The following is a 26717-nucleotide window of genomic DNA, read 5'->3' on the forward strand; positions in this document are numbered from 1 at the left end:
GTACTTGAAATTGTAGATGGAAGGAGCTATAGGTAGATTTGAAAAGCATTATTACTGAGTTATTTCTGTGCAAAATATCTTGAAATATATTTTGAAATTCCTGGTGGGAACAGGAATTGGTTCAGTTCAAACAGAAACCACCCCAAAAGAGAAACCGACTCAAAATTTGAACCTAACCCAAACCAAACTTTGGTGTTAAAAAAAAAAAATCTACCATTCCTTTTTGCACAACTCCGCAAGTCCTGGTCAGAGTATGGACCAGAACCACAAACACCTAAAATACCTTCAAGGAAGGTTGTTTTGAGAGACTTTTCAGCCAAGTCTCACAAACTTGCAGTGGCTATATTAACGTGTTGCAGATCTTGCAAGTCTCGCTCACACAACAAGTCTACTGATTCCACCGAGGATATTTGCATGAAGAAGGGTTGCAGGAATAGATCTAAATCAGAATCCGTATCTTGAAGGCCTTTCAATGTCTTCCGTTTATAGGCCTCAAAGTACTCTACAGAAACAACTCATTCAGCCTTACTACACCACCACAAAGTGGGGAAATATCTCCTCTCCCTTTTCAAAGATTATAAAATTAGGAATTGAAAAATCTAAGGCAGCCAGTGTGAAAGTCAGAAATAGATCCCACAGTCCTGAAAGTCCTAACTTACAGTTCTCTTTTCTAACCACTTGCTAACACAACACACACACACACACACCGCCCCTTAAATTAATGTCAATGTCTCCAGATTTCAACAAAGGCACAAAACGTGTGATAGTTCCATAAAGAAAGAGATCTTCAAACTAAAATGCATGTTCTTTACCTATGTGAATTCGGCAGCTTTTGCTGATGGCATGGGTTGAGTTTACAGGCAGTTAGCCACAATGTAATCTGTGTGGGGGGAGGAGGGGATCTGCTTGAATTTCCCTGCTATTAATCTGAATTTGACCTCATGATCAAGAGTGTGAAGGAACCCTCTGTCAGATGAAATTAAATCAGAGCAACATTTAATGGTCTAAACATCGCCCTGTCCCACAGTGCAATGTATGGCTGGTGTAACTCAGGTTAATGATTAGCCAACACATGGTCTCAGGTGACAGCTGGCAAGCTAAGGATAGCGGCAGTAAGTTATGTATGTTAGTTGTCTAAATATTAGTTTACAGATTACTTTATGAATGGTTCATCACATTTTATATGGCCATTAATACTTTCAATATGGCCAGATTTTAACATTAATTAACCTATTACATGAACAAACTGTCTTAATTAACTCTGTGAGAAATTGTAAACAAGGCCAAGTGACCATTTTGGGTTGAAATCCAAGACTTCGTGGAGTCATCCACATAAGACTCGGTCAGACTAAAAAAGGAGAGATCTGGTTTTCATCCCCTGCAGAATGTGGGCATGGATCCCACTCGCTCTGGTATGCAAAGTGAGTGCTCTGCTGGGGGCGTTTTCTAGGAGAGCATAGAGGCAGTGGTGGTGAACATCGGTCATTAGCTGCGGCGGGTGCCTGTAATTGTCCATGTGGCGATGTCAGAGGCTGCGCTCAGCTGATTAGCGTGTGGTGTTAAATATGGATGGATTTCATCCCTTCCATTTGTGGGCACCCTGAGCATTGCTCTTGATGAGGGAAGAACTGCATGGTAGTTTAGGGGAGTGGAAATGAAATATAATGCCCCTAGGATGCCACTTCAAATCCAACCCTAATCCATTTAACCTACACCCACGGAGTGTGGCGCTGTGTCCCCCTGTAGTGGTGGCTGGGCTGTATATAGAGGTTGATGAGCCTGCTACAAACATGGATCTTCTATCTCAGGAAATAGAGACTCATGGTTTTCGATACTGAGATCCCAGGTTCAATCCCTGCTGCCGACGACCCACCCAGGAGAGGGATGTTACACCAGCAGTGACTAAAAGGCTGTTGGGTGGCCTCCACCAAACAAGACAGTGGTATCAGCCTCAGCCCAGCTCCTTGCAGACAGATGCCGAAGCAAAAATTCACATGCATCACCAGTGTTTCCTTTTTCCCATCTTAAAACTACAGCCATTAGCAGGCTGAAGAGCACCAAGTTTTTAGCAAAGAAGCCAAGAACAAAGGGCCTGCTTCTGTGAGAGCCTCCAGCAAGGTGTTGTGCACCTTCAACTCCCATTGACGTCACTGGGAGTTGAGGGCACCCGGGACCTTAATGAGCACAGAGACTGAACTGCCCTCTTAGCCATGCAGCTGGCTCCTCCGTTGACGGACGCTGCAGGGAGCAACATGGCTGGGAAAGCTTGTACTGCAGCTGTGGCTGAGGGATTTCAGCAGTTCCCATTGCTCTCACATGTAACGCATTCCCTATTGACATAAAAAGCAAATGCATTTAACAAAAGAAGAGATGGCCCTGGTGCCTAGAGAGACATTGCAATACCCCAGAGCATTCGGCAGGTCTGCAATACTTGCCCCTCATTAACAGAAAGGTAACATTCCCACAGTGACAAAGGACATTCCCCAGACCTGAAGAAGAGCTCTGTGTGGCTCGCAAGCTTGTTTCTCTCACCAACAGAAGTAGGTCCAATAAATAAAAGATATTACCTCACCCACGTTGTCTCTCTAATAGGGCTAAAATGATGCTCTCTGCCTACTGAGTCACAGAAAGCAACGCTTCTACAGGGCCAGCTCTACCAGATTTATCACCTGTGCAGCAACAGCTTTAATGCCTGTCTGCTGCCTAGACCCATTGCAGCATGTTTCTGGGGGCTAGATGAGAAAGTGATTGTGGGCCTGTCTTGCAATTTTTCTAGGGCAGTAGATGCTCAGAGCCAGCGTTGACCTGCTTCAGTAGATGGTGTTGTACACTTGGACTAGGGACCTAATACCATCTGTAGCCAAACAGAAGGGGAACAACAAGAATGCCTTGGTTGTGCCAAAATCTCCAGCCCAGGTTTCCTAACCTTGCCACCATAGCTGGGGTACTTAGGCAAATAACTGATGGATCCTAGGCAAATGAGTGAGCCTCCCAGTTCTTGCTGCCTGTAGAACTACTTGTGGAAGGCCATTTAAAAGACCTTTTTCTAAGTGTGTATATGGTGGGGGGGAGGAAGGGGTTGATTTTGAAAACGAGCCTTCCTGGCAGAGGCAGCAGCTGGGAATCCAGAGGGAATTGAGACTTGTGGTTCTTGCATATTTTACTGGTGAATATATATATTACAAGATTCTCCCGGCAGTAGAAGAACTGCGCATCACTCTCTAGCATGGCTGGGACCCACTGGAAGTGTGGGAAGAAGAGTCTTATTGGTAACCAGACTTGCGTTTTAGTTTCTGGTATAGGATTAGACAGTTGAAGATCTGAAACTGATACTTTTTCCTGTGTGTTCCCAGACTAGACCAGGGAATAGAGCATTGTCTGCATCTTTCCCTCAGCATCCCTGCTGCTTATTAATTTCAATGGGTGACCCCTAGTTCTTGTTATGTGAAGGGGTAAATAACACATCCTTATTCACTTTCTCCGTACCAATCATGATTTTATAGACCTCTATCATATCTGCCTTTAGTCATCTCTTTTCCAAGCTGCACAGTCCCAGACTTTTCAATCTCTCTTCATATGGAAGCTGTTCCATACCCCTAATCGTTGTTGTTCTTCCTGAAAGCTTCTTGGGGCAGGAACTGTCTTACTAGGCGTGTACAGTACCCAGAACAATGGGTCCCTGATCTTGGGGCCTCCTAATGCTACTGTACTATAATAACTTCCTCAATATTTGGAGATGCTCAGATTGAGGATTTGGGTTCAGATCTAGCTGGCTAAGCCTCACTGTTGCTGGGGCTGGCTGGAACAGGATGCATCGTATCTGCTACCTGCATTCTGTACACAGCACACACCAAGACAAACAAATGATCATTTTTTCACATGGTGTATGCTAACGCTCACTTCCTTCTGAACCCTCTCCTTGGTAAAAGAAACCCCAGTAGGACAACGGGAGGGAAAATACAAATTAAATAGCATTACAGTCTCACCATAGTTGGAAAAGTCTCTGCATGTAAACTTGTCGGATTAGAAAAACCCACATGCCCATGCAGTAATGACTGCATGTGCTTGGAGTGCATTGATAACTCTATCTTAGCATGCACATAGATAAAAATAGGGTACAGAGGAAGAGGAAGTTACAGAGATATAAAGTTGCCTCTGTTTTTGTCAGTGGGCTAACCCCAACTTTGCTTCTAGCATGAGAACATACAAGCCCTGTTGCTGCTGAAAACTAATAGACTCAGGGACTTTAAGGCCAGATGGGACCACCATGGTCATCTAGTCTGACCTCCTGCACACTACAGTCCACAGAACCTCACCCACACACTCCTGTAACAGAACCATAACCTCTGGCTGAGTTACTGAAGTCCTCAACTTAAAGACTTCAAGTTAGAGAGAATTCACCATGTACACTACTTTAAACCTGCAAGTGACTCATGCCCCATGCTGCAGAGGAAGGCAAAAACTCCACAGTCTCTGCCAATCTGACCTGGGGGAAAATTCCTTCCTGACCGCAAATATGGCAATCAGTTAGACCCTCAGCATTTCAGCAAGACCAACAGCCAGGGAAAGAACTCTCTGTAGTAATTCAGAGCCCTCCCCATCTAGTATCCCATCACTGGCCATTGGGGATATTTGCTGCTAACAGTCGCACATCAGCTACATGCCACCATAGGCAGTCCCATCATACCATCCCCTCCATAAACTTATCAAGTTCAGTCTTCAAGCCAGTTAATTTTTTTGCCCCCACTGCTCCCTTTGGAAGGCTGTTCCAGAACTTCACTCCTCTGATGGTTAGAAATCTTTGGTCTAATCTCCTTTAGGTCAAGTGGAAACCAAAGGTTCTATCTTTGCTATCAAATCAATGACTACTATTTCTGAGAATATGCAGCAGTTGGTGTCATTGCAATATCATTTCTTCCCAGAGGCAGGCAGGATACCCAATGCCATAATAATCGCCCAACAAACTGTTCTTCAAGAGAACTGGGCTCATTTACATATTAAATGTAAAAATAACCCTGCCTGGCAAACTTGCTTTCAAAGATAAAAAAAAGTCTAACTTCCTCAGGCTTGTTCATTAAGGGAGAATATAGTTATAATCTGCAGAAAGTTGGGGAAACAGGGGAAGAAACTCTTTCAGACAGATAGTACAGCTGAGATGCTGAGCACTTGTGGCCATTAGAGGCTACAGTACATGTAATCTGGCATGGCAGAGATGGCCAACAAAGTCTGCAAGCAAAAGTCTCCCACACAGAGAAGGAGCTTTTCTCCCAGGCCTGATGTTGGAGTTAAACAAGTTTCACCCTTCTTAAAAAAATAAAAAAATGGGGGGGGGGGTAGAATTACCTTTCTACCCACCTGGCAGACATTTTTATTGCCTATGCTGCCAGCATATCACGGTTCGTGCCTTTATTGCACCTACCTGCTGAGGTTTTCAAAAAAAAAAAAAAAAGCCTCTGGATTCTGGCTTTGGAGCCATGGCACAGGCTTTCCTGCCTGTTTCCCTCCAATGTTTTGCAGGTCGTATTCCCCTTCCTGACTCCTCTGGTTTGTGTTCACCCTTGAACCCTACATGGAGGCTGAAACTATCCCATTCTGCAATAGCCCTACAGCTCAGATTTGAAGATGGGGCTGGTCAGAAAAGAGTGGGGCAGGGAAGGACGGGAAAAAAAAATCAGTGAAACGTCATTTCTGTTCTTTCATAGAAAGTAGGTTTTTTTCAGCCACTTTCCAGACAGCAAATTTGGAGATTCAGGGCCTGCACTGTCCCAATGGCAGCAATTACTATTCTCACCACCATCATCCCCCTGTTGTGAGGCTGCTGCCCTGCCTCTAAGCAATGATTATTTGGGGATAAAGGGTAGGCACTCGCTGCCCCTCCTGCAAATGCTATTAATTGCACATCTACAAGAGTTAAACAAAGCCAAGCATCACTCTCAGTCCTACCTCACGCCATTAGACATGCGAGGTAACAAGCCGCCTGCTGTGGGAAGCTAGAAGCCCTCTGGCAAGTATTTCCTAAGAGGGATTGAGGTCCATCTTTAGGTCTTTTCCCCATCTTCAGCGTACGTGGGGGAAATCAATATTATTCCATCACTGAATACACCTCACCGGATCCATCCCCACTGGCATAGAGAGGTGCAAATAGCTATGGGAGCAGGAGGTGACCTACTCCCATTCCACCACTGCAGCCCGCCTTCAAGGCTCCCATCCTAGAAGGGCAGTTCCTCTGGATGCTCCACAGCAGCCTCACCAGGAGAGGCTGCAGCAGCTGTGCTGAATCTGCCATGCTCCTTACCTGGCCTGCCCCGAGATGGAGGCTGGTACAGGGACCTTACTGCCTACATTAGTGTATTTCAGTGACTGCGGTGGCCCATGTACACTCTGAATCACGTGCATGCTCTGTGGTGAGATTGTTCAATAGGTGGCTAGGCTCACTGGTGCAGAGATTCTGACCCCTTTTTGAAAAACACCCAGTGCCACGCTACAGAGTTTGATGACTGCCTGGGGGCGGCCAGTTCAGTAGCAGTTTTTAGAAACAAACTTGTGATGAAAACTTCCCAGGCAATTCAGGGCACATGAACTCTTGCTGCTCCTTCTGCAGCTCTAAACACCCAGGGTCAGGACATGCCTTTCAGTTTGTGGGGAGCTTTAGAGACGTTTGCTTTATTTACTCCCCGTTTAAAACAGTTTCTGCTGAGCTCTAGCTGCCTTCAGGCCCGGCCTTAAGCACAAACAAAGCAAAGCAGACATTTGCGCCTTGCTCTTTTGGAAGCACCGTATCCCCTGCTCATTCTTTAACCCATAGGCTGGCCTTTCCTCCCTCTTGGGAAACAGGACCAGAGAAGGAGGAAATGTATGGCCTTATTCCCCTCCACTCCTCCTCCCTCTTTCAGCTGCTTGGGGCTCACAAATTACTAAGCCGTCCCTGTCTGCCTTTCTTTTAATATAATGAAAATAGTAACAACAGCAGGCATTGAGGGCCTGAACCAATGACTTAATGGGCTTTGGATCAGGCCCTTATAGAAGGCCTTTCCTCCAGTGAGCTTACCACGATTTACGACGTTTACATACTGGGATTGTTACACTCATCACGGACATGCAGCCACCTCTGGGGTTTAACACAGCAACTATTTAACAGTGCAGTACAACACTGCTCAACAAAGAGCTCAGGCAAAGTGAATACTGTTTGCAGGTGAAACTGTTGGGAGACTGTAAGGAGACAAAATATAATTACCCACAACATTGGAATCTAGCGAATGCCCCTGCTCAGGGTGTCTAAGGATCATAAGCGGCAGGGTCTCAGCTTTACTTCTCATCCAGAAGGGGGCCGAACAGAAATTCAGGTAGACAAGCCAACCAAGAACTGAATGTGTGGCAACGCTAGCGTTGAGCGTAATGGCTGGTCAGCAGGTATAGTATTTGGAAAGTTCAGAAGAGCTGCCGTTTGGAATTTCTCATTGAAGTGAAAGGCTATGTAATGAGCAAGAAAAGCCTTACCCTATGATGTAACCAAGGACCACAAGCTGGATCAGCCGGAAGATGAGTCCCACTTTCTTGTTCCTCACCAGCACCATCCGGGGGGTGTCATATTCAAAGAAGAAGGAAGCAGCTTTCTCCCCAAGCTTGAGCCCCATGGCTGATGCAGCAGGACTAAAGCTCTTCTATGCAAATGCCTAATCCCAAACCAAACACAGGCTCTGTCGCTTCTGACTGTAGTGGGTGGAGCTCCTCGATACAAGAGGTCAAGTCTTCTGTTTGCACAAAAATCTACCAGTGTTTCCCTCTGCACATCTGGTTCCTTCTCAGAGAGGGGATGGAAACTTGCTCTGCCTATATGCTCACCTCTGCGTGCACAGTGCACTCAGTGTCTCCTTAGATGGTCTGGGGGTGGGGATATGAGAGTATGTAACGGAAGCATACAACCCAGGCTATCCGGCAGCACAGTAACTGCAGCACAACACAGACAGGATGGGTTAACACTTACAAAGCGTTTGGACAATGCGGAGTGCAATGTAATGTGCTAAGAGTTACTAGTCTGATTGCTCTGACTGGGGCAGACCTGCTGGCAGGATCAGCACGTTGCCATATATAATTTTTCAAAAAGCTGAAATCATCCCAGGGTAACAGAAATTGCCTGTTAGCAAAAAATGGAAGTTGTGAAATCAATATGCATGGTCTAAGTCAGTTTGTAGGTTGCTGTGGGTTACTGAAAGTGCACGGGACCCTTTCCTGTTGTACGTTGCTCCTCCAAGCAACTGTATACTGGGAAATAATGTTTTTTCCTGTGGGTTTTGGGGTGGGGTTTTTTTTGGTCTTCATGATTACAGCAGGTGGTGCAGCTCTCTGGTAACTCACTTGCCCTCCAGAGCTCAATAATTCGCTCTCCTCTACAGTTCTGTTCCTTCTTGGCATTAGCATTGCACTGGGAGGTCAAAGGGTGAGTCACGAACTCAAAACAACAGCCCGAGGGAAGGAATTCGGATCTGAATGTTCGGTGGGGTTTGCATCCAGGGGTTTCTCTTGGGCCATCATAGAGATATGGGCTTGCCACAAAGTTTGGATTAGCACTTCCCCAAAGTTTGGGTGTGGGGCCGATCAGATCTGGGATTTAGGTTTGGGCCTATCTCTAGCAAATACGGTCATTTCAGTGAGATTATAAAGGGATTGGCTATGTCCAGGAATAGGACTAGCAACAGCTAGAGAGTTTCATAAATGTTAATTAACCGTCTCACAATACACCTGGGATGTGGGTAGCTTCCTCATATTATAGATGGGCAGGGACTGTCTTTTTGTCTTGTGTTTGTACAGCACCTAGCACAGTGGAAGTGCTAGGCCATGACTGGAGCACCTAAGTGCTATGGCAGTACAACCAATTAATAATAATACTGTAAATGGGGAAACAGACACTGAAAGACCATGGAATTTGCCAAGGATACAGAGGGAGGGAATCCATTAAAGACAGACTAAAAACATAAGCGCACATGGTTCCCAGACCTGGGATCAAGTGAATATCTTGCCTAGGTTATTGACTGCCATTTGCAACAACCCTAGCTACTAGAAATAGATGCAATCCAACCTCTCACTCCTCCAGCCTAATGCAAACACTCCTGAACTTTGGGAGAGGTTAGATCCATAGCTAAACTGTATGACTCAGGCATGTCTCTAAAGAGATGGATTTGGAAGGTACAAGAGTATCAGTTAAGACTGTATAAACTAGGGAAGGTACACTTAAGAAATCCCCCATGAGTTTCTGATTTTATTCCACTCCACCTGGATTCACAGCACTTTTCACTCTGAATTTCTGGTTCAGATGCATCACAAAGCAGAACCCAGGCAAAATTGCCATAGTTCACATCAGAAGTTTGCACAACTTGGAATTTCACTTATTTTCAACTCAAATCCCATAAAATCAGCCCAGTTTAGCTCAGTAGTGGGAAAATTTTAGTGGACCATTGTGCAAACTTCAACTATGTTTCAAGCCTGTAAATGTAACCCAAATCCAGACAAAGATTTTAGGTTTCACTGAGAGCATTTGGAACAATTCTGATAATCATCCTCATGCTTCAGGGAATGTTCAGGGGGTGGGGTCAGGAAGCTTTCCTAGTACTCAGATACTAACAGGGCCAGATTCTTGCACCAGTTGCATAATGGGGCATCTGGGGATTCTCTCTGTTTGGGAACCCTTAGGTGGAGTAAACCTGGTATAGCCAGATCTATGGTACCTGGTCCTGACTCCCTTAGCACAGGTGCTATTCTGGGGTTGTACCAGGGAGAAAAAGGGACATAGCCAAGCCTTCACTCTGGCTCTTCTTGCCTGGTGGAAGCACATTGGGACTGTGGGGAGAATTCCAGGCGGAAAAAGATAGAGCAGCATCACAGAGATGCTGCTCTATCTTATGCTGAGAGACAAACTGGCCTGCAGCTGCCCTCCAGGGTCAGGGCTGAGGATCTGAAAAGTGGTGGAAAGCCCCTTGTGCTCATGCTGAGCAGAGCTGGGGCGCTCTTGAGGATCTGGCCCATAATAATAATTTGCATCCATGTGAGAGTTTCACTGGTATCGATGCACTTTAGAAAGATAATGCTATTGACTCCTCCCCGCTTATGGGTGGGCAAGCTGGGTCAGGGGTGAAGAGACTTGCTCAAGGTGGCGCAGGATAGGACTACCCTCTTGCCATGTGATCTATGTAATAAATCTCAGGAGGAAGGGAGCAAAGAGCTACAGCCACAGTGCTTCAGCAGGCTGTGGAAGGCTTCTCAATGTGACGTTTATTGCATGAAAATGAGTGCCAATAAATGGGCCTGTTAGCCTCAGACTGAGACTTGGATCAGGATGTGAGGGAGGGTTGGAAGTAGAGTTTTGGCTCAGACTCCTCTCTAGTGTGAAAGCTGTAGGTACAATGTAGAAATCCCACTGCAGGAGACCCAGCGAGGTTACCTTGCAACTTTTCAAATGGTGCGATTCTGCCATGACACGTGTATGTATGGGGGGGTGGGAGTGGGAAGACATAGCTTCAAGAGGCTCCATAATTATTGCCTCAAAGATTTCTGCACTACAAGTGCTTAGTTGACGAGGGTTTGCCCCCTAACCTCAACAGCCAGCCCTGCAAATTCAGCCTGGCCTCAGAGTCAAGCTGGGCTCTTCCTGATGTATGCAACATCACCAGTAACCAAGGAGTTATTCACAATTGTGTTGAATGATATAGGAACCAGGCTAATCTCCAACTCCCCCTTCCTCTGGCTATTGTGGCTATACCAGGCTAAGGAGAATAAAACATGCTTTTAAAAATATACTTGTACTGTGAGCAGTTAGGGCTCTGAATACAAGCAGGGACCAGACCTGTTGAGACATGGCAATATTTTCACCTAGTCACTTTTCACTTTCTACTGGCTTTAGCCTGGCAACCCTTTGACATACGGGCTCAATAATTTGAAGACTTGACAAACAAGAAAAGAGCTGAACCAATTGATTATAACAAGATCCTTTCACAAGACTACAAGGAGCCACCTGGTGCATTTAAAATAGACTGCATGGAAACACAGATGAACTTTCATAGTAACCTTTTGGGCATACCATGCGGCTTAGAAATCTAAATCAGATGGCACTGCTTTGCTTACTTCTAAGTGACGTGATGTAATCCAGGCTCCTAAGCCCTAGAGGATGTGGAAAACCATCAGATGGGAAGCCAAGAGCAAACATAAATTGCTGATGATAACCATTTAAGAGCGAAGCCCGAGATTGCCACTGAGAAGAACAGACAGACCTTATAAGCTTAGACATCTGTTGGGGGGCGAGAGGGGGGGGGAAGAAGAGAATAAATCATAACCTACTGTACGAAAGAAGGCCTTTTAGGGAAGGCTGCACACCCTTGCCAGAGAAATGGGAATAAGGAAAATAGGACATCTAAATTTAACAGCACACTCTATTGTAAAAGAGGAACTTGTAACCCTCTCCAGGACTTGGATTCAATAGAATGGCTAATCTTTCAGCTAAAGTAGTTTCCTTGGGAGACCATATTCATCTCCGATTTTAAAATTTCTTCAGGCAGCTGTTGGATTGGCTGCCCTGAGTGACTGAACTCCTCTAGTGACTCATGATTTTTATTTTTGGGCGCCAAACTTGAGAGAATTTAACGGGGCCTGATTTTCAAAAAGGGTTGAGCAGCTGCTCTCTCAGAATTGGGCTTCATTAAGGTTGCGGAGCTGGAAACCCAAAAAGCTTATGAAAGCTTAGGCCTAAACTCTTCCTCCACATCCCGGGATGTATCTTCAGCCTTGCTATAGGCCTTACACTCATTCATTTCCCAGAGAGGCTTTACCCACCTGCTTGTGCATCACTTGTACCTTTGCTCCCCAGTCAAGTCCCAACCTACTTCAGACTGTCTTGAGAGAGTCCCAACCCCACCCCATCCTCGCTCAACCCCATGCACCCATTAAAGCAGGTACCCTACTGTCTTAATTACTTTATTACCAGTAACCAACTAGCCTTGAAAGTATATTGCTAAGCTACCTGGTGCCAAAACAGCAGAGCAAGTACAGCTGGATAATGCACTGTGTTATTTATCTTGGGCAGGGAGAATAAACTCTGCCCCTAGATCTTTAGCACAGATGATTGTGGTAGTTGTATCCCTTCCTAAACTGCAACATTTACAACACTTCCCTAATTAAAGCTTTGGTTCCCTGTTCATAAAACACATGAGCTTATGATAGAGATCATCTCATCTACCATCTGGTGGCGGTATAAAAATGCTTAGTTTGGGGGTTTAAAATTAAGTCATGTTTGCCAGTACTATGCTAAGCTGCTGCGTTGCAGGTAAAATACTTAATTAAGGGACCCCATAGGCCAGATCCTCAGATGCTGTAAACCATCATAGATCCATTGCAGCTCATAATTGGGAGAAGGTGCCTTAGCTGAAGTCACTGGGGCTCTGCTGATCTACACCAGCCAGAGCTCTGATTCTGTGTGGCCTAAATGTAGGCTTTGCTTAATATATATTGACTTTATAAAAACTCTGATATTTTATGAAATATCTAAACTAATATTTCAGTGCAAACAGGATTTTAAAAACTAATTGATGCAGCATATGCAGCTGAAACAGTGTGTAAGGCCTGGTCTATACTCCTGGTCTATAACTGTTGGTGCAGGGGGGGGGGCGGCGTGATTATTATTATTTTTTTTTAAAGACCAATTGAGTTATGCAGGTATAAGTCCTAGCATGGATGTAGTTATTCTGGTACAAAGGTGCCTTATACTAGTATAGTTTATTCCCCTTCCCGAATGGGAATAAGCTATACCATTATCAACACCTTTATGTCAATACTAAGGGGAGGTTTATACTTTAACTATACAGATATAAAATGGCAGAATTTTCCAGTGTAGCCTACCCCTAAGAACCAAAAAGTGAAACCAACTACAAACAAAAGAGGCATGAAGTTGAAAACAGCAGCAACAGTGATCAGCATATTAGCATGTAAAGATTAAATACACTCAGGTGGTATTAGTAACACAGGGTAGGGAATGAGTCCTTTCGAAACACTATCTTTAACCGGCCTGGAGTGCCAGTACAAAATGCTCCTGCAGCATGCGGTTCCATCCATCATCTTTGCCCTACCTCTGCCTGGGGCTAGCCTTCAGTAGTGACTCTTTATAGCGTGTGAACTGGAGGTTTCAAATCTGAAGTCAGTGGGCCTATTTGCATGCTTAAGTGCTTTTCTGGATCAGAGCCAGAGGGCTCGGCCCATAGGAGGATCGAGCCCCATGCTGCTGAACATTACTCATCATTGTCTACCAGTCAGTCATGCTCAACATCACCACAACTTCTCGCACTCCTATTTAGTCACACTAAGATTTCAAAAGGACGGAGGATAGGGTGACCAGATGTCCCAATTTTTGGGTCTCTTTCTTATATAGGCTCCTATTACCTCCCACCCCATCCTGATTTTTCACACTTGCTGTCTGGTCACCCTAACGGAGGAGTCCTGTGGACTTTCACACTGCAGAGTGATGGTCTGGGAGAGGATATCAGAAATGCTGCACTACCACCACACTAAGAAAACAAAATAAAACCCAAACACCCTTAATAAATACTCCAAACTCACACGGCTTAATATTGTTATAGAATATTGTTGGCTTCTTCTAATGGCAACCTACAGATTTTTAAAGCAAACACTGATAACCAGAAGCCCTAAGTATATTTACATTTTAAAGACAGAAGAGACTGAATCCTCTCACGCAGGGGTTGGCTCCCTCTTATGGAAAATTAACTTGTGGTTAATGCAAAATAAGATATGTTTGCATTTAAACTTGTATTTGTTTGGTCACAAATAAAGGCAGGACCCTGCAAACACTGCGGGATGGGTCTTACTTCCACATGTCAGGCCATAAAAGTTATTACCATCTGTTAATGACTCATGATAATAAGTACTGAAAGCCTGATCCTATTTACACTGAAGTCAGTGGCAAAATTCACATTCCTTTCAATGCTGCAGAACGAGGCACATAATCAGCGTTTGCGGGATTGAGCCAATATTACTTAAAAGCTTGAGAGAGGAGAGGAACTCTGAAGTCATCACAAAAAGGGAGGAGCTGTGGCCGGAAGCTTTCCCCAGGTGTACTGGCAGATGCTGCCCTTAGGATGTGTGATATCAGGGTGGGTGGGTTGTTTGTTTTTGAAAGATTAGTCACCAATTGTTCTGGAGGAATGAAAGGGCCAAGTAGCAGTTTGACAATCCAAGGGCACATCTTCACTGCCGAGTTAACTCACCTGAACTAGCCTAGCCCCCAGTGTGAGCAGCCCCACTGCAAAGCCCGGCCTCGGTTACTGTGTCCTTGCTGGTGCTGCGCTCACCTGTGCGTGTTGCTAGGACTTCTGGGGGCACATCCCATGGTTCTTAGCGCTGCAGTGGGCTGAGCTGCTCTGATGGTTTCCCAGTGAAATGTAGGAGAACTCATCTGTCCTGCAGAACACATGGGGGGTTGTGGGAAGGCAATGGAGGACTATCAGCACTCGTGGTTTAGCCTGTGTCCTTATTGCAAAGTGGGCAGGTTACCCGAGGAAAAACTTCACTCGGGTTTTAGTCTGTAGCCCCAGCTGGGTCAAGTTGCCCAGGCTGAACGCACCACTGAACTCAGGTGAAAGGGTTTTGTGTGGGAACATGAGCGGGATTAGGGCATCACACAGGCAAGCATCCAGGTTGTCACTTAGGGTCTGAATACATTGCAGTGAAAGTCCAGGGTTCAAACTCAGGTTCAAGCCTAGCCCCCCTTCCACCTACACACAAGTTGCATCAACCCAGGGCTCAGATCCAGGGTCCCAGGCCCCTATGGGGGTGCAGGGTCCAGCCTGAGTCAAGCCAGGACCCAGAGTTCAAGCCCTATTGCTTTGCAGTGTCACTGGACTCATGCTCTGGGAGTCCGCCAAAAGTATCCCAAAATCCCACAGGCCGACTTTCTTTGTCCTCTGGACAGTCAAGTTTGGTGGACACTCAAGTTTTCCCAAACAGCACCACGAATAAAGGGCTAGAGCAGCCACATTTTGGGAGGACACTGGGAAGTCTGGGATATGGATGGTTGGACTCAGGTCCGCATAAGGCAGCGTAGATGCTGGAGCCCCAGGGTGAGACCCAGGTTCAACAGTTCCTAACCTGGGGTTACAAACCCAGGGTCTGCTAACTCAAGTTCTCCTTATCTTGGGCTTACATTGGACCGTAGACAAACCCATAGAGTATTGCATAGGGACTAGAGCAGGGGAGGAAGAGTTAATTCCTGGTTGCTATTCAACATCTTCCCTGCTGATTCATTAGGTGAATTGAACTGCTCTCTCTATTTTTCCATCTGTAAAATATAGCCAATGTATTTTTAAAAATAGTAGCTGTGGAGATGACCTTCAGAATAAACCGAATGGCAGTAGTGCTTAAGTCTGGAGGGTCTATTTATCTTGTCTAGGAAATATAGCCTAGATAAACCTACTGAAAGGTGGGTGCACAACTAGTTGGAAAACCATATAGTTATCAATAGATCACAATCAAGCTGGAAAGGCATATAGAAGGGAAAGGGGTCCTTCAGGGATCTGTTCAATACCTTCGTAAATTATTTGGATAATTGCACAGAAAGAACACTTACAAAGTTTGTGGACAATACCAAGCTGGGAGGGATTGCAAGTGCTTTGCAGGACAGGATTAGAATTCAAAATGATCTGGATAAACTGGAGAAATGGTCTGAAATAAATAGGATGAAATTCAATAAGGAGAAACGCAAAGTGCTCCACTTAGGAAGGAATAATCAATTGCACAAGTACAATATGGGAAGTGATTGCTTAGGAAGGAGTAGGCTGTGGGGGGGTACAGTGGATGACAAACTAAATATGAGACAATAATGTAATATTGTTGCCAAAAAAAGTGAACATCATTCTGGGATATATTAGCAGGAGTGTTGTAAAGCAAGACATAAGAAGTAATTGTTCCACTAAACTCAGTGCTGATAAGGCCTCAACTGGAGTATTGTGTACAGGTATGAGCATCACACTTTGGGAAAGATGTGACAAATGGGAAAAAATCCAGATGAGAGCAACACAGAGGTCTAGAAAACATGGCCTACAGGGAAAGATTGAAAAAACTGAGTTTGTTTACTCTAGAGAGGAGAAGACTGAGGGGGGGACCTAAGTCTTCTAGTACATAAAAGGTTGTTATAAAAAGGAGGGTGATAAATTATTCTCCTTAACCACTGAGAAGAGGACAAGAAATAATGGGCTTAAATTGCAGCAAGGGAAATCTTAAATTAATTATTAGGAAAAGTTTCCTACTGTCAAGGTAGTTAAGCACTGGAACAAATTGCCTAGTGAGGTTGTGGAATCATTATGACTGGAGGTTTTTAAGAACAGGTTAGACCAGGGGTAGGCAACCTGCGGCACGCGAGCCGATTTTCAGTGGCACTCACACTGCCCGGGTCCTGGCCACTGGTCTGGGGGGCTCTGCATTTTAATTTAATTTTAAATGAAGCTTCTTAAACGTTTTAAAAACCTTATTTACTTTACATACAACAGTAGTTTAGTTATATAATATAGACTTAGAGAGACCTTATAAAAATGTTAAAATGTATGACTGGCACGCAAAACCTTAAATTAGAATGAATAAATGAAGATTCGGCACACCACTTCTGAAAGGTTGCTGACCCCTGGGTTAGACAAACACCTGTCAGGGACCGTCTAGATCAGGGGTTAGCAACCTTTCAGAAGTGGTGTGCCAAGTCTTCATTTATTCACTCTAATTTAAGGTTTCGTGTGCCAGTAATACATTTTAATGTTTTTAGAAGGTCTCTAAGTCTATAATATATAACTAAACTATTGTTGTATGTAAATGCAGAGCCCCCCGGATGGGTGGCCAGGACCCGGGCAGTGTGAGTGCCACTGAAAATCAGCTCACGTGCCACTTTTGGCACGTGTGCCATAGGTTGCCTACCCCTGGTCTAGATAATGCAGTGGAACTGGGTTAGATGCAGGATTGGCAGGAACCTCGAGATGGCCTTTCTGTGAGTCAGGCTGGGATTTTCAATAGAACCAAAGGGCGTCTGTCACCCAACTCCCTTTAAGGTTCAATCTCCCTTTGGTTCTGTTGAAAATCCCAGGCTCAGATTGTAAGGAACATCTCACTGTGTGTGTACGGCACCTAACACAATGGGACCCTGATCCCAGCTGGAGCTGGGGTCATGGATATGCAATGGTGAGAGCGATAGGGGGGAAATATTTGCAGATAAGTCTATGTAATGTCTATGCAAAACAGCATGTTCAGTTTTATTTCCAATTTTGACTTGTCCTTTACCTCCCTAAGCTTCTTCCCTGTGGTTCCAGCTTTATTCTGTGTATATGCTTTCCTGCCCTACAGTGTGCACTCTGACAAATAGTTCTGTTGGCATTAACTATGTGGGGAAGAGGGGAAAATAAATGGCATTGCATTCCTTAGCTGCCATGACAACACATCCAACCTTACAAATAACTTGGCAATGACTTAGCCAACTCTAAAATAAACACTTAGGAATCCTGAAAATTTCACCCTAAGGGAGTCCGATGTACCATTCCCATTAAAACTAATAGGAAATCAGTTTGGGCAGCTATGAAAAAAAAATCTCAGTCTTAGCATCCAGCAGGGAGGGCCAGCTGTAAATACACCCGGATGTTTCTTTCCCCCAAAGAGATGTCTTATGAATTGTGCAGAGAGAGGAAACAGGATAAACCTTCATTGGAAAATTCAGCTGGAGGCTGGATAAAGCACTAGGACGAGGATGTTGTACTTATCACCAGCACAACCACCTACCCATGCAGCCTTAGGGCATTGTCCAAAGTGACACTTCTCTTGTATAGCAGCAAGGAACCAATCAGGCAGATACAGCCCCAAGCTGAACTTTACTTCTAAATAAAAATGTTAGTGCCCTTATGATCAGCCATTGGAGAGTTAGGGGCGGGGCAGGGCAGGTGGCTTCACTGCTCAAACATCAGGTAGAGGCAGGATTTGAGATTTTGGTCTAAATTTAGGAAGATCATGAAGAGGCTGCCCAGGCAATTCCCCCCTCCTTCTCAGCCCTACCCCTTTCACTTTGCTATCCCCTCTTCTCCCCCAGCAAATTCCCCCTTGCTCCCCGGATTTAATCCCAGGCAGAAACATCTCCCAGTGGTTGGCCTGCAGCATGCATTGGTCAGGCTGCTCATTGATTCTGGTGCAGTAGAGCTTATACAGACTCAGGATTATTCTGCAATGGATAATGAGGGAATGAAGTGTCCTTTTCTGCAGCAGTTGCAGGGCAGCTCTTCCAGCACTGGTCTGCTCTTGTGCTCTATTTCCAAAAGAAAGCCTCTATATTTTATTAGAGCAGGATTCTTACTAGAAAGGTGCTGAGTGTGTTCCTCTGGCCAGTGCCCAACCATGTTAGAAACAAGCTGTTTATAAAGCCTGCCTAGGCTTCAACTCTCAGGGTCAGCACGTTGCTAACAAGCATGAGCTCTCTAGAAAGGGAGGACAACACGTGCTTGGGCCGGATCCTCAGCTGGTGTATAGGTCAGTGGAGTCTGATCGCAGTGGACCATTGATTTATAGTAAGCTGTGAATGTAGCTCTTTAAAGTACAGCCCTCAATCATTTCACATTCCTAAATGGCAGTGAAAACACAAGGCATTTTTGGTGACCACCACACATGCAGAACACTTTCAAAACACACATGCTGAGGGTCGGGGAACTACTTTGGATACATTAGGAAATAATTTTTGTATTGCCATACCCTCAAGTTGAATTTGCACTCTCTAAAACTTCTCCACAACCATACATAGCCACGTCTCTAATTCCCAGTTTCAACCAGAATTGGAAGCAGATGTACCACCTGCAGCCAGGGATTGCAGTCATGTTATATTTCTATCTTGGCTGCTACCAGAATCCACAGGAAATTGTGATCTAGTGACATTCAGACCCCTTATTTTCTTTTTTAACCCCTCAATTATATAAACAGTATGCAGTGAAATCAATGATTCAACAGACTTTGGATCAACCACCTCCTTTGGGACATGCTGTTAATATGCTCCACCAAAAATCCTCAAGTTAAGAATCTGAACAAATTTTAAGGAACTGTTACTATTTAGAAATAAACCCTGGTTGGCCTAAAAAGTTGAGTCCACATTCCAAGATCTTTTATGACACAGATTAAGGGCTAAATAATGGCCTCAAAATGAATAATGAATAGGGAAGAAAAGCAGAATCAGAGTCATCCAGTAAAATTGCTTTTATTTCTGTAATTTTGTAAGTATAAAACAAATCAGCTCAATATTGTGCGAACAGAGTGGATCATACATATGTGACTACAATGACCCTTCTTAAGTCTTCACGATACACCTGGCTATTTACATCAGACAAAGTACACCATTTAGGAATCAGTAATTTAGTGGAAAAATATCTCTCATAATAAAATAGGAAACCTTGTTTGTTTCAATTCTACCCCCACACAACTCTTTTAAAAAGATGTAACAATTTATCTTTCACTAGGAAGTGCAAACTCAACAAGGTTTCTAGATTCGGCTGCTCAGGCATCGTAGCAAATTGCTACGTTCAGAGATTCAAGCCATGACACTAATGACACCTGTAAACAAGTCAGTGTTTTCTCTCTTCATGGTCTTGAGTACACTGACAAAACACAGCACAGACTCCACATAGCATGGGCATGAGTCTGCTATACAGATATCCCTAAGGTAGGGTACACCTACCTGTCTAGGCTCTTGTATATACAGAGCACAGAGATCTATTCTAGACTCATTTAGTTTTCCATTCTTGCATTACCAAAAGCTGAATGGCACCAAAAGGAGAGGATGCAAGGGACACTTGTATCTCCCCCATATCTGTCTTTTTACTAATTTTGTTCCTGCATACCCTAAACCCAGGATCATCCCAATCTATGCCCAGCAGAAACCATTGTTACCAGCCTCATGGGGTCTAGAGGTCTTTATTTTGGCAGCATAAAACCACCTCCACTGCTCTTCTCTTGCTAAGCTGAATGAACAGGCTGACATGCAATTCAAGGTAGCACTGGAGGGTTGGTAGGATAATCAAAAGCTGGTGGGAGAAAGTGGCAGTGAAAATCTGAGTATTAAAAATACCTTGGGAATCAGTGGGTAGGGGATTGCTGAGACAGGTAGATTGATGGTAGGAGGGGATAAGTGAAGATAAAACCTTTGAAAACATCTAGATTGTTATAAAAATACATATCACAGCATAGAGAAAACACAGGTTGCATGTATGCAACTCTTTAGAGAAGCATTATGCAGGTCTAAAGTGTTTTTCATCCATGCCAGGAACATGCTCAACCAAGAAAATGAAGTGGGGGTGGGAGAAAAAAGGGAGGAGACTCCTAAGGATGATGGATAAATTGCCAAATGGTCCATAAAGATATTAAATCCCAGTGCAGACCCTTTGTATGCATTGTAAGGCATTTCAATCAATGCTCAGCTTCTTTTCTTTAATCAGGACCATGGCCAGAGCCCAAGGCAACTCACTTGGAGAATACTTCTTAAAAGGTTTCCCCATTGGATATTTGTTTGGTGGGTCTTACCTAGTCTGTGTCTACAGTGGTTCAGAATGTGAAGTATTAATAGTGGGATGGGACGATCCTGTGATTTTCTGCAGCTCTTCCACCCATTAATTTTTCAGTCAGGAATCTCATGCAGTATTCTTCTATTTAAGACTGTGGCTATTCCACGATACGAAAAACAAATCTAGGGCTTAATCTTGCAAACATTTGTCTGTTAAAATTTAATGGGATGGACTCATCAGTCTGACCCAAAGCTCATTGAAGTCAGTGAAACAACAACCATTGACTACCATGGTGGTTAGATTGAGCTCCGTAACCGGAGTGTCGGCAGGACCAGGGCTTTAAGTTCTAAGCAGCATAGTAAATGTGAAGTGTACAACAGGAACTGAAACTTGCCACCTCAGGATCCTTCTGTTGATCTGGCTTTTCACACCCCACCCATCTACTGTACTGTGCACCTAGATAGGATGGGGCTTCCCAAAAGCTCCATTTACAAACCCTTTTCTCCAGCCCCACATTTGTTGCATGAATTAAGGGTCCCTTTAAAGTTACCCACCAATTCTTCCCATAAAAGCCAAACCTCCAATTTCTAACTATTAGGACACCTTATGGTACCACCCTGGTCTTGGATTGGCCAAGTGTTAGAAACGTAAATAAGACAATGTCATCATGACAGTGCCAGATTCTTGTGAAAGGCACCATGCCAATCAAACAGACAATGTATGGAATCAGAATCAAGAACTTTGGCCATATTTTGGCCAATAGAGGAATTAAGGGAGAAAATAAATTTCAGATGTGGTACTAGTAATCTCTCCCCCCCTACCCCCCAACACACCCTGCTGTTTCAAGCAACAGCAGTCTTTTCACATACATAATGCACCCTTCCCAGATGATGGATGTTCCATGGGAGAGTTCTTGGTAGGAGAGAATTTATCCAGTCATCGGCCACAAAGATATTCAAGTCCTCAAACAGCATAATGTGGACTTCATAGCCATTGCCCAATGCTCACACTTGGTGCTCTCCCAAGAGAGGAGAGCCTCTTCCTTGCCTTCCACGTTTATTTTACAGGTGTGATCCAACATGTTGAATGGCCCCTGAGAAATTAATTTAAAGTGCTCACGGACAACCACACAGGCTACTTTTCTGGTGCTCAGGCTGTGATGCATGATGAATGATTTGCTCCTTTTGTTTAGGAGGATCTATTGTAATGGCCCAGGCTGGCTGGAAGTATTGTTGGAAAGAGACTAAACTATTATAAAGAATCTGAATACACCAGAAGGCAATGATTGTGATTCCTAGATCCTGGTTTCCAACAGAAGTGAGACTAGGCAGCTTTTCGTCACAGGCCTCCTTTTGCAACATGCAATCAGGAAAAAAAAAAAAATAAAGCCACTCCAGTGCACATCTCCATTCTATTGCACACAATCAAATGTTTCAGTAAGATGCAATTCAGACCTGATCCAAACCATATTGAAATCAATGGGATTAGGTCTTTAACCATCTTCAGGTTCGCAGAAGAACACTACAGCATGTTAAAGCAATCAGCACATTGCTGGTGACATACAAATAATAAACAACAACTTCTATGCGATTTATCCTGACCCTTCACTAAAGCATAAAGGAAAAATAATTTTGATCTAAGGACATTTTTCTATTTCATTAAAATATTTGAACTATAACCCTCCACAACCACAAAATGTCTATCGGGAAACCAGTCTTAAAGCAGCCAGCCACGTGACAAGCAACAAAAGAAAAAATGAGACACGGTTCTTCAATGAGGGATCATACTAGAAAATGGGGATACTTTAAAATAGGTCACCCTTAGTAGAGTGAATACCTGTTGAAGGTGTCCTTAGTGCAGGTTCCACTGATTTGACCCAGAAGCTTACAGTGAAAAGGGCAAACAGAATTTTAAGACAAAACCTGCTGCTACTGGGAAGAGTAAGCCTTTGGCATGGAACATGGCTGAGAGTTATTGCACTCCATCTGCTGAATTTCATATCCTGTAATTTCACAATTTCAATCCAACATCAGGCACAGTGAACCACCATAGTGCATTTTAGCTGTGTTGGGCGTAAATTAAAACCAATCCAATAAAACCTAATATTTCCCCTGCCTCTTCCTCACAATGTGCAATCACAATGCCTTAACATAATTGTCCCCACCTTCTTGGCATCAGATGAGGCAAAGCAAAATGACCAAAAGGAATTTAATAGAGGACTTAAAAGTTACTGACGTCATATCTTTGCCTGTCTCATGCTTGCCCAAGACACAAGTTTTGTAAATATTTTAAACCCTCTTTGTTACAGATTTTAAAATAATATCAAAAGCTTTAGAAAATACACACATTTGGGTACCAAAAAAGTCACAAGTCAGATCTTCAGCTGGTGTAAATCCATGTAATTCCAGTAGAGCAACAGAGATTCACAAGAGCTGCAGATCTGGCCGGGACTCCCCATAATCCAATATGGATCTCTGATGGATATGAACATGTACCAACAGGGACAACTTACAGACCAGGTACTCTGCAGCTCTGGTTGCACTACATTCCATGGACACCCCTCCCCCAATAGGGTGGGCAGGATGTTGAGGATCAATCTCAACCCTGGAATAAGCAGAAACAGTTCTCCTAAAGGCAATGGAGTTGCTCTGGTTGCATGAGGGCTGAATGGTGTGGCCCTTAAATATTTGATTAAATTCCCACCAGTTATTTCCCAGGCTGTTCAGAAAGCCATGGAGTGGTGGGGATCTTTGTAATAAAACAAGGTGGAATTCACCTCTGTACAGAAGCATGGATGGCCCACACACCACTTAAGTCCCACTTAAACCCTCTTTAGAGAGTTTAAGAGGTGTATGGATCATCTACTGACCCTCTGCTCAAGGGTAAGTTCCACCCACATTGAAAATGGTCTCTAAAAAGGAATCAGTCAGCTTGTGTAATCAGCTCAATTAAATCAGCTCTATAAACTGAAACATACAAAACATGTTGGACAAAGAAAAATTCTCAAAGAAAGCAAATAGTGATTTTTCGGTGAACGATTTTCCTGTAATCACACAGTATCTATAAAGATGTTTGTTTGTTTTTTAAAAGCTCCATATTAAAATTCCTTGAGTACATTCTATATTAAATACAGTAACAACATTTCATGCAAGGTTTTCTGTACAATTAAATCAGCTCAGTAGTATAACAAGTCTGTACATTCCCATTGGTCTGGGGGCGCGACCCATCTTTTTCAATGCTGGTGATGGAGAGAAAGGAAAGGATGGTGTTTGGCACGTACTGTACCTACGGTAGCCAGCTTTTCAAAGTTCAGCCAGCTGGCCTGCACGGAAGAGAGAGAAAAAGCACTGGGGGTTTTAAGAGACTTAAAAAATAAAATAGAAACTGATCCAGATAGGAATGGAGCAAAATAATAGCAAAGCAAAGCAATAACTGACTCCGGTGCTCCGGCATACGCGCGGGTGAAGTTTAGAAGGAAGAAAAACTGTAGGCATCTTTTTCCCTTCATCAAGAACTTTGGATCCTACCACATCTACTGCCCATTCCTGGTCAAATGGTCTATCTGAGTTTCAAAAATAAGATTATATAGGTGGTAGAATAAAAGTCTTAACGTCTTAATGTCAATTTTTGGGAGACAACCTTTGCTCCCATGTGATCACCTCTCCCTTTCTCATCATCATATTGGGAGCACAGATTGTCTCCCAAAACTGACATTAACTAACGGCCAACTGCCTTTTAAGTCTTTTATTCTACCTTCTATGTAGTCATATTTTAAAAACTAGGTAATCTAGATTTACCTAGTCAGAAAATTTGACCAGGAATGAGCACTAGATGTGATGGGATCCAGAGTTCTCCATTGCCATGTTTTGTTTTAAGCTGTTTAGGTGGAGATGCTTAGCACAGGAAGGGAGCTAACAAGGTGTTATACAGAAGAGAAAGGACAAGAGGACTGGGTCATGCTTTGGTGTCAGATGAGCCTGAGAAGGTGCAAGATTTTCACAAGAGGAAAATAGAATAGAGAATAATATGATAAATAGAGGAAGTTTCAACTTCCACCACAAAAATCTTTGCAAGTAAATACATGTCCACAATTTCTACAACACTGGTAATTATACCAGGATACAGGTACACTGAAACCACCAAAGCTGGACATCTAGGCAATGTGGCTACCAGAGCACTAGCATTGCCACCTAGGTATTATACTTTAGTGGATATCACTCTACTAAATTGGAAGTCAATTGGAATACACCTGTTGCATCCCATGCACCTTTCTTTGCTTACCTCCCCTGCCCACACACACACACACACACACACACACACACACACACACACACAGATAAGCTTTTCCTTGGTACTGAGATGCTGTCTGTTATGCCACATCGCAGCTCTGGAATGCACCTCTGTCATCATTGCTCATGCACAGATACTGTGCACCACTGTGAAAGCATGACCTCCCACCTACCACATTTTTACAAAACAAAAGATGCCTTACTGAGCTCACACATTGGGGCTATTTTTTTTAAGGGGTCTCAAACTTTTCAGGAGCGGACACCCAAGGAGCTGTGTTACAATGACTCAGTTACATATAGTTTCATCCCCAAACTATAATTTAGCTGTCCAGTAATTGCACCATTATGTACAGGGAAAAAAAGCTACGAAACAAAAACAAAATCAGTATTTTTCTTTTCGACGATTCACCCGCATTAGTCTGATAGTCGGACACATGCATGTCCTGCTGGCTTCTAGTGATGGTCAAACATGCAAGACTTCAGTCCGAGTTACAGCTTAGGGTTTCTTTATTTAGAAAGTGAGTTTCCTTTATGTCATTCATTTCTTGCCCTCTTCTCCTGCAAAACAAAGGAAATTGGCTATGGTTAAAAAGCAAGCCAAGCACCTATTATGTTATCGAGACAGACATTTCACTGAGTCGTACAGCTGGGTAGGACCCTGTATAACCTGATGGCTTATGAAAAGGCCAATCTAGGGTGTGTCTATGCACATCTATCCAATCCAGTGAGTATGGAGTAGTAGAATCTGCTGCTTTTGCTCTTAATGCTTGACTTCACTTTTGAAATGGCTACCTCACAATACATCATGTGGGGATACATGAACCCCAGTACAACCAACATGGAACTGTACTACTACATGGGAATTCTACAGCACTTTTCAACTGAGCATTCCCAAGCACTTTATAAACACGAAAGAATTTAGCCTTATAACATCACTGTGCGGTAGGTACTAACTTCATTTTACCAATTGGGAAACTGAGGCACAGAGCTTAAATGACTTGCCCCGGGTGTCTCAGTAAGTCATGCCCAAGCATGAAATAGAACATAGGTTTCCTGACTCCCAGTCCTGCGTTTGAGCCACAAGACCAGCCTTTTCCTCCAATTTCTTCACCCTGTCAATGGCAGAACCAGGTGCTTGCTGGGATGCATTAGGTGATTTATGGCTTAAAGGAAAGCTAGAGTATTTAGAAACAGTGCCTTAGAGAGCTAAAATTATTTTTAAATGGGAACGGGTGTCCAAATCCCCATGGCAGCTTTGAAAAAAATCTCATCTTAACTATGTAGGTCCAGATTCTGCCACATGTTGAGCCCACAAGCAGTCATAGTGACTTCTAGAAGCAAGGTAGTATAAAACACAAGGGAGGGTGGCAGAATCTAGCCTATAGGCAATAAGAATGTGCACTGAAAAAAGTTAATTACAAATACTTGACGGTATTTCAGTTTCTTTATTCATTGAGTGGGACTGCTGCATCTCTCTTAGGTGGCTGTTGTTTTAATGTTCCTGAGTCACAAGGACCCCATTTGATGACACAAAGCAGCAGGGCCGGCTCCAGGCACCAGTGAAGGAAGCAGGTGCTTGGGGCGGCTAATACAAAGGGGCGGCACATCCGGTCTTCGGTGGCAATTCGGCGGCGGGTCCGTCTGTCCCTCTTGGAGGGAAGGACCCGCCGCTGAATTGCCACAGAAGAATGAAGCGGCATGGTAGAACTGCCGCCGATTGCAGCTTTATCTTTTTTTTCCCCCCGCTTCGCCGCTTGGGGCAGCAGAACAGCTGGAGCCGGCCCTGCAAAGCAGTATGGAATGATAGAGATCCAGCTTCACCTCTGGAAAATCAAGTTACTGTAAGGTAAGTTCTATTTTGAAGAGAGAA

The 26717-nt window shown here is 44.0% G+C and overlaps 2 protein-coding genes across 4 annotated transcripts in view; both read right to left on the reverse strand.

Annotated features, from left to right (window-relative positions):
• The window catches only part of P2RX1 (purinergic receptor P2X 1), a 31635-nt gene extending 24001 nt beyond the window's left edge, over positions 1-7634 (reverse strand). Inside the window, exon 1 of the mRNA XM_024207688.2 lies at positions 7498-7634. Coding sequence (XP_024063456.1) covers positions 7498-7634 — 137 coding nt within the window. The remainder of the gene's footprint in view (positions 1-7497) is intronic.
• An 11633-nt stretch (positions 7635-19267) lies between these two features.
• ATP2A3 (ATPase sarcoplasmic/endoplasmic reticulum Ca2+ transporting 3) overlaps positions 19268-26717 on the reverse strand; it is a 133769-nt gene continuing 126319 nt past the window's right edge. For all 3 annotated transcript variants that reach the window (XM_026656435.2, XM_026656434.2, XM_026656433.2), the window contains one exon: positions 19268-25405. In XM_026656435.2, coding sequence (XP_026512220.1) covers positions 25386-25405 — 20 coding nt within the window. In that variant the 3' untranslated portion in view covers positions 19268-25385. The remainder of the gene's footprint in view (positions 25406-26717) is intronic.

This window comes from Terrapene carolina, unplaced genomic scaffold (genome assembly GCF_002925995.2).
Source record: "Terrapene carolina triunguis isolate 2854851 unplaced genomic scaffold, T_m_triunguis-2.0 Scaffold231, whole genome shotgun sequence".
NCBI classification, from domain to species: Eukaryota; Metazoa; Chordata; order Testudines; family Emydidae; genus Terrapene; species Terrapene triunguis.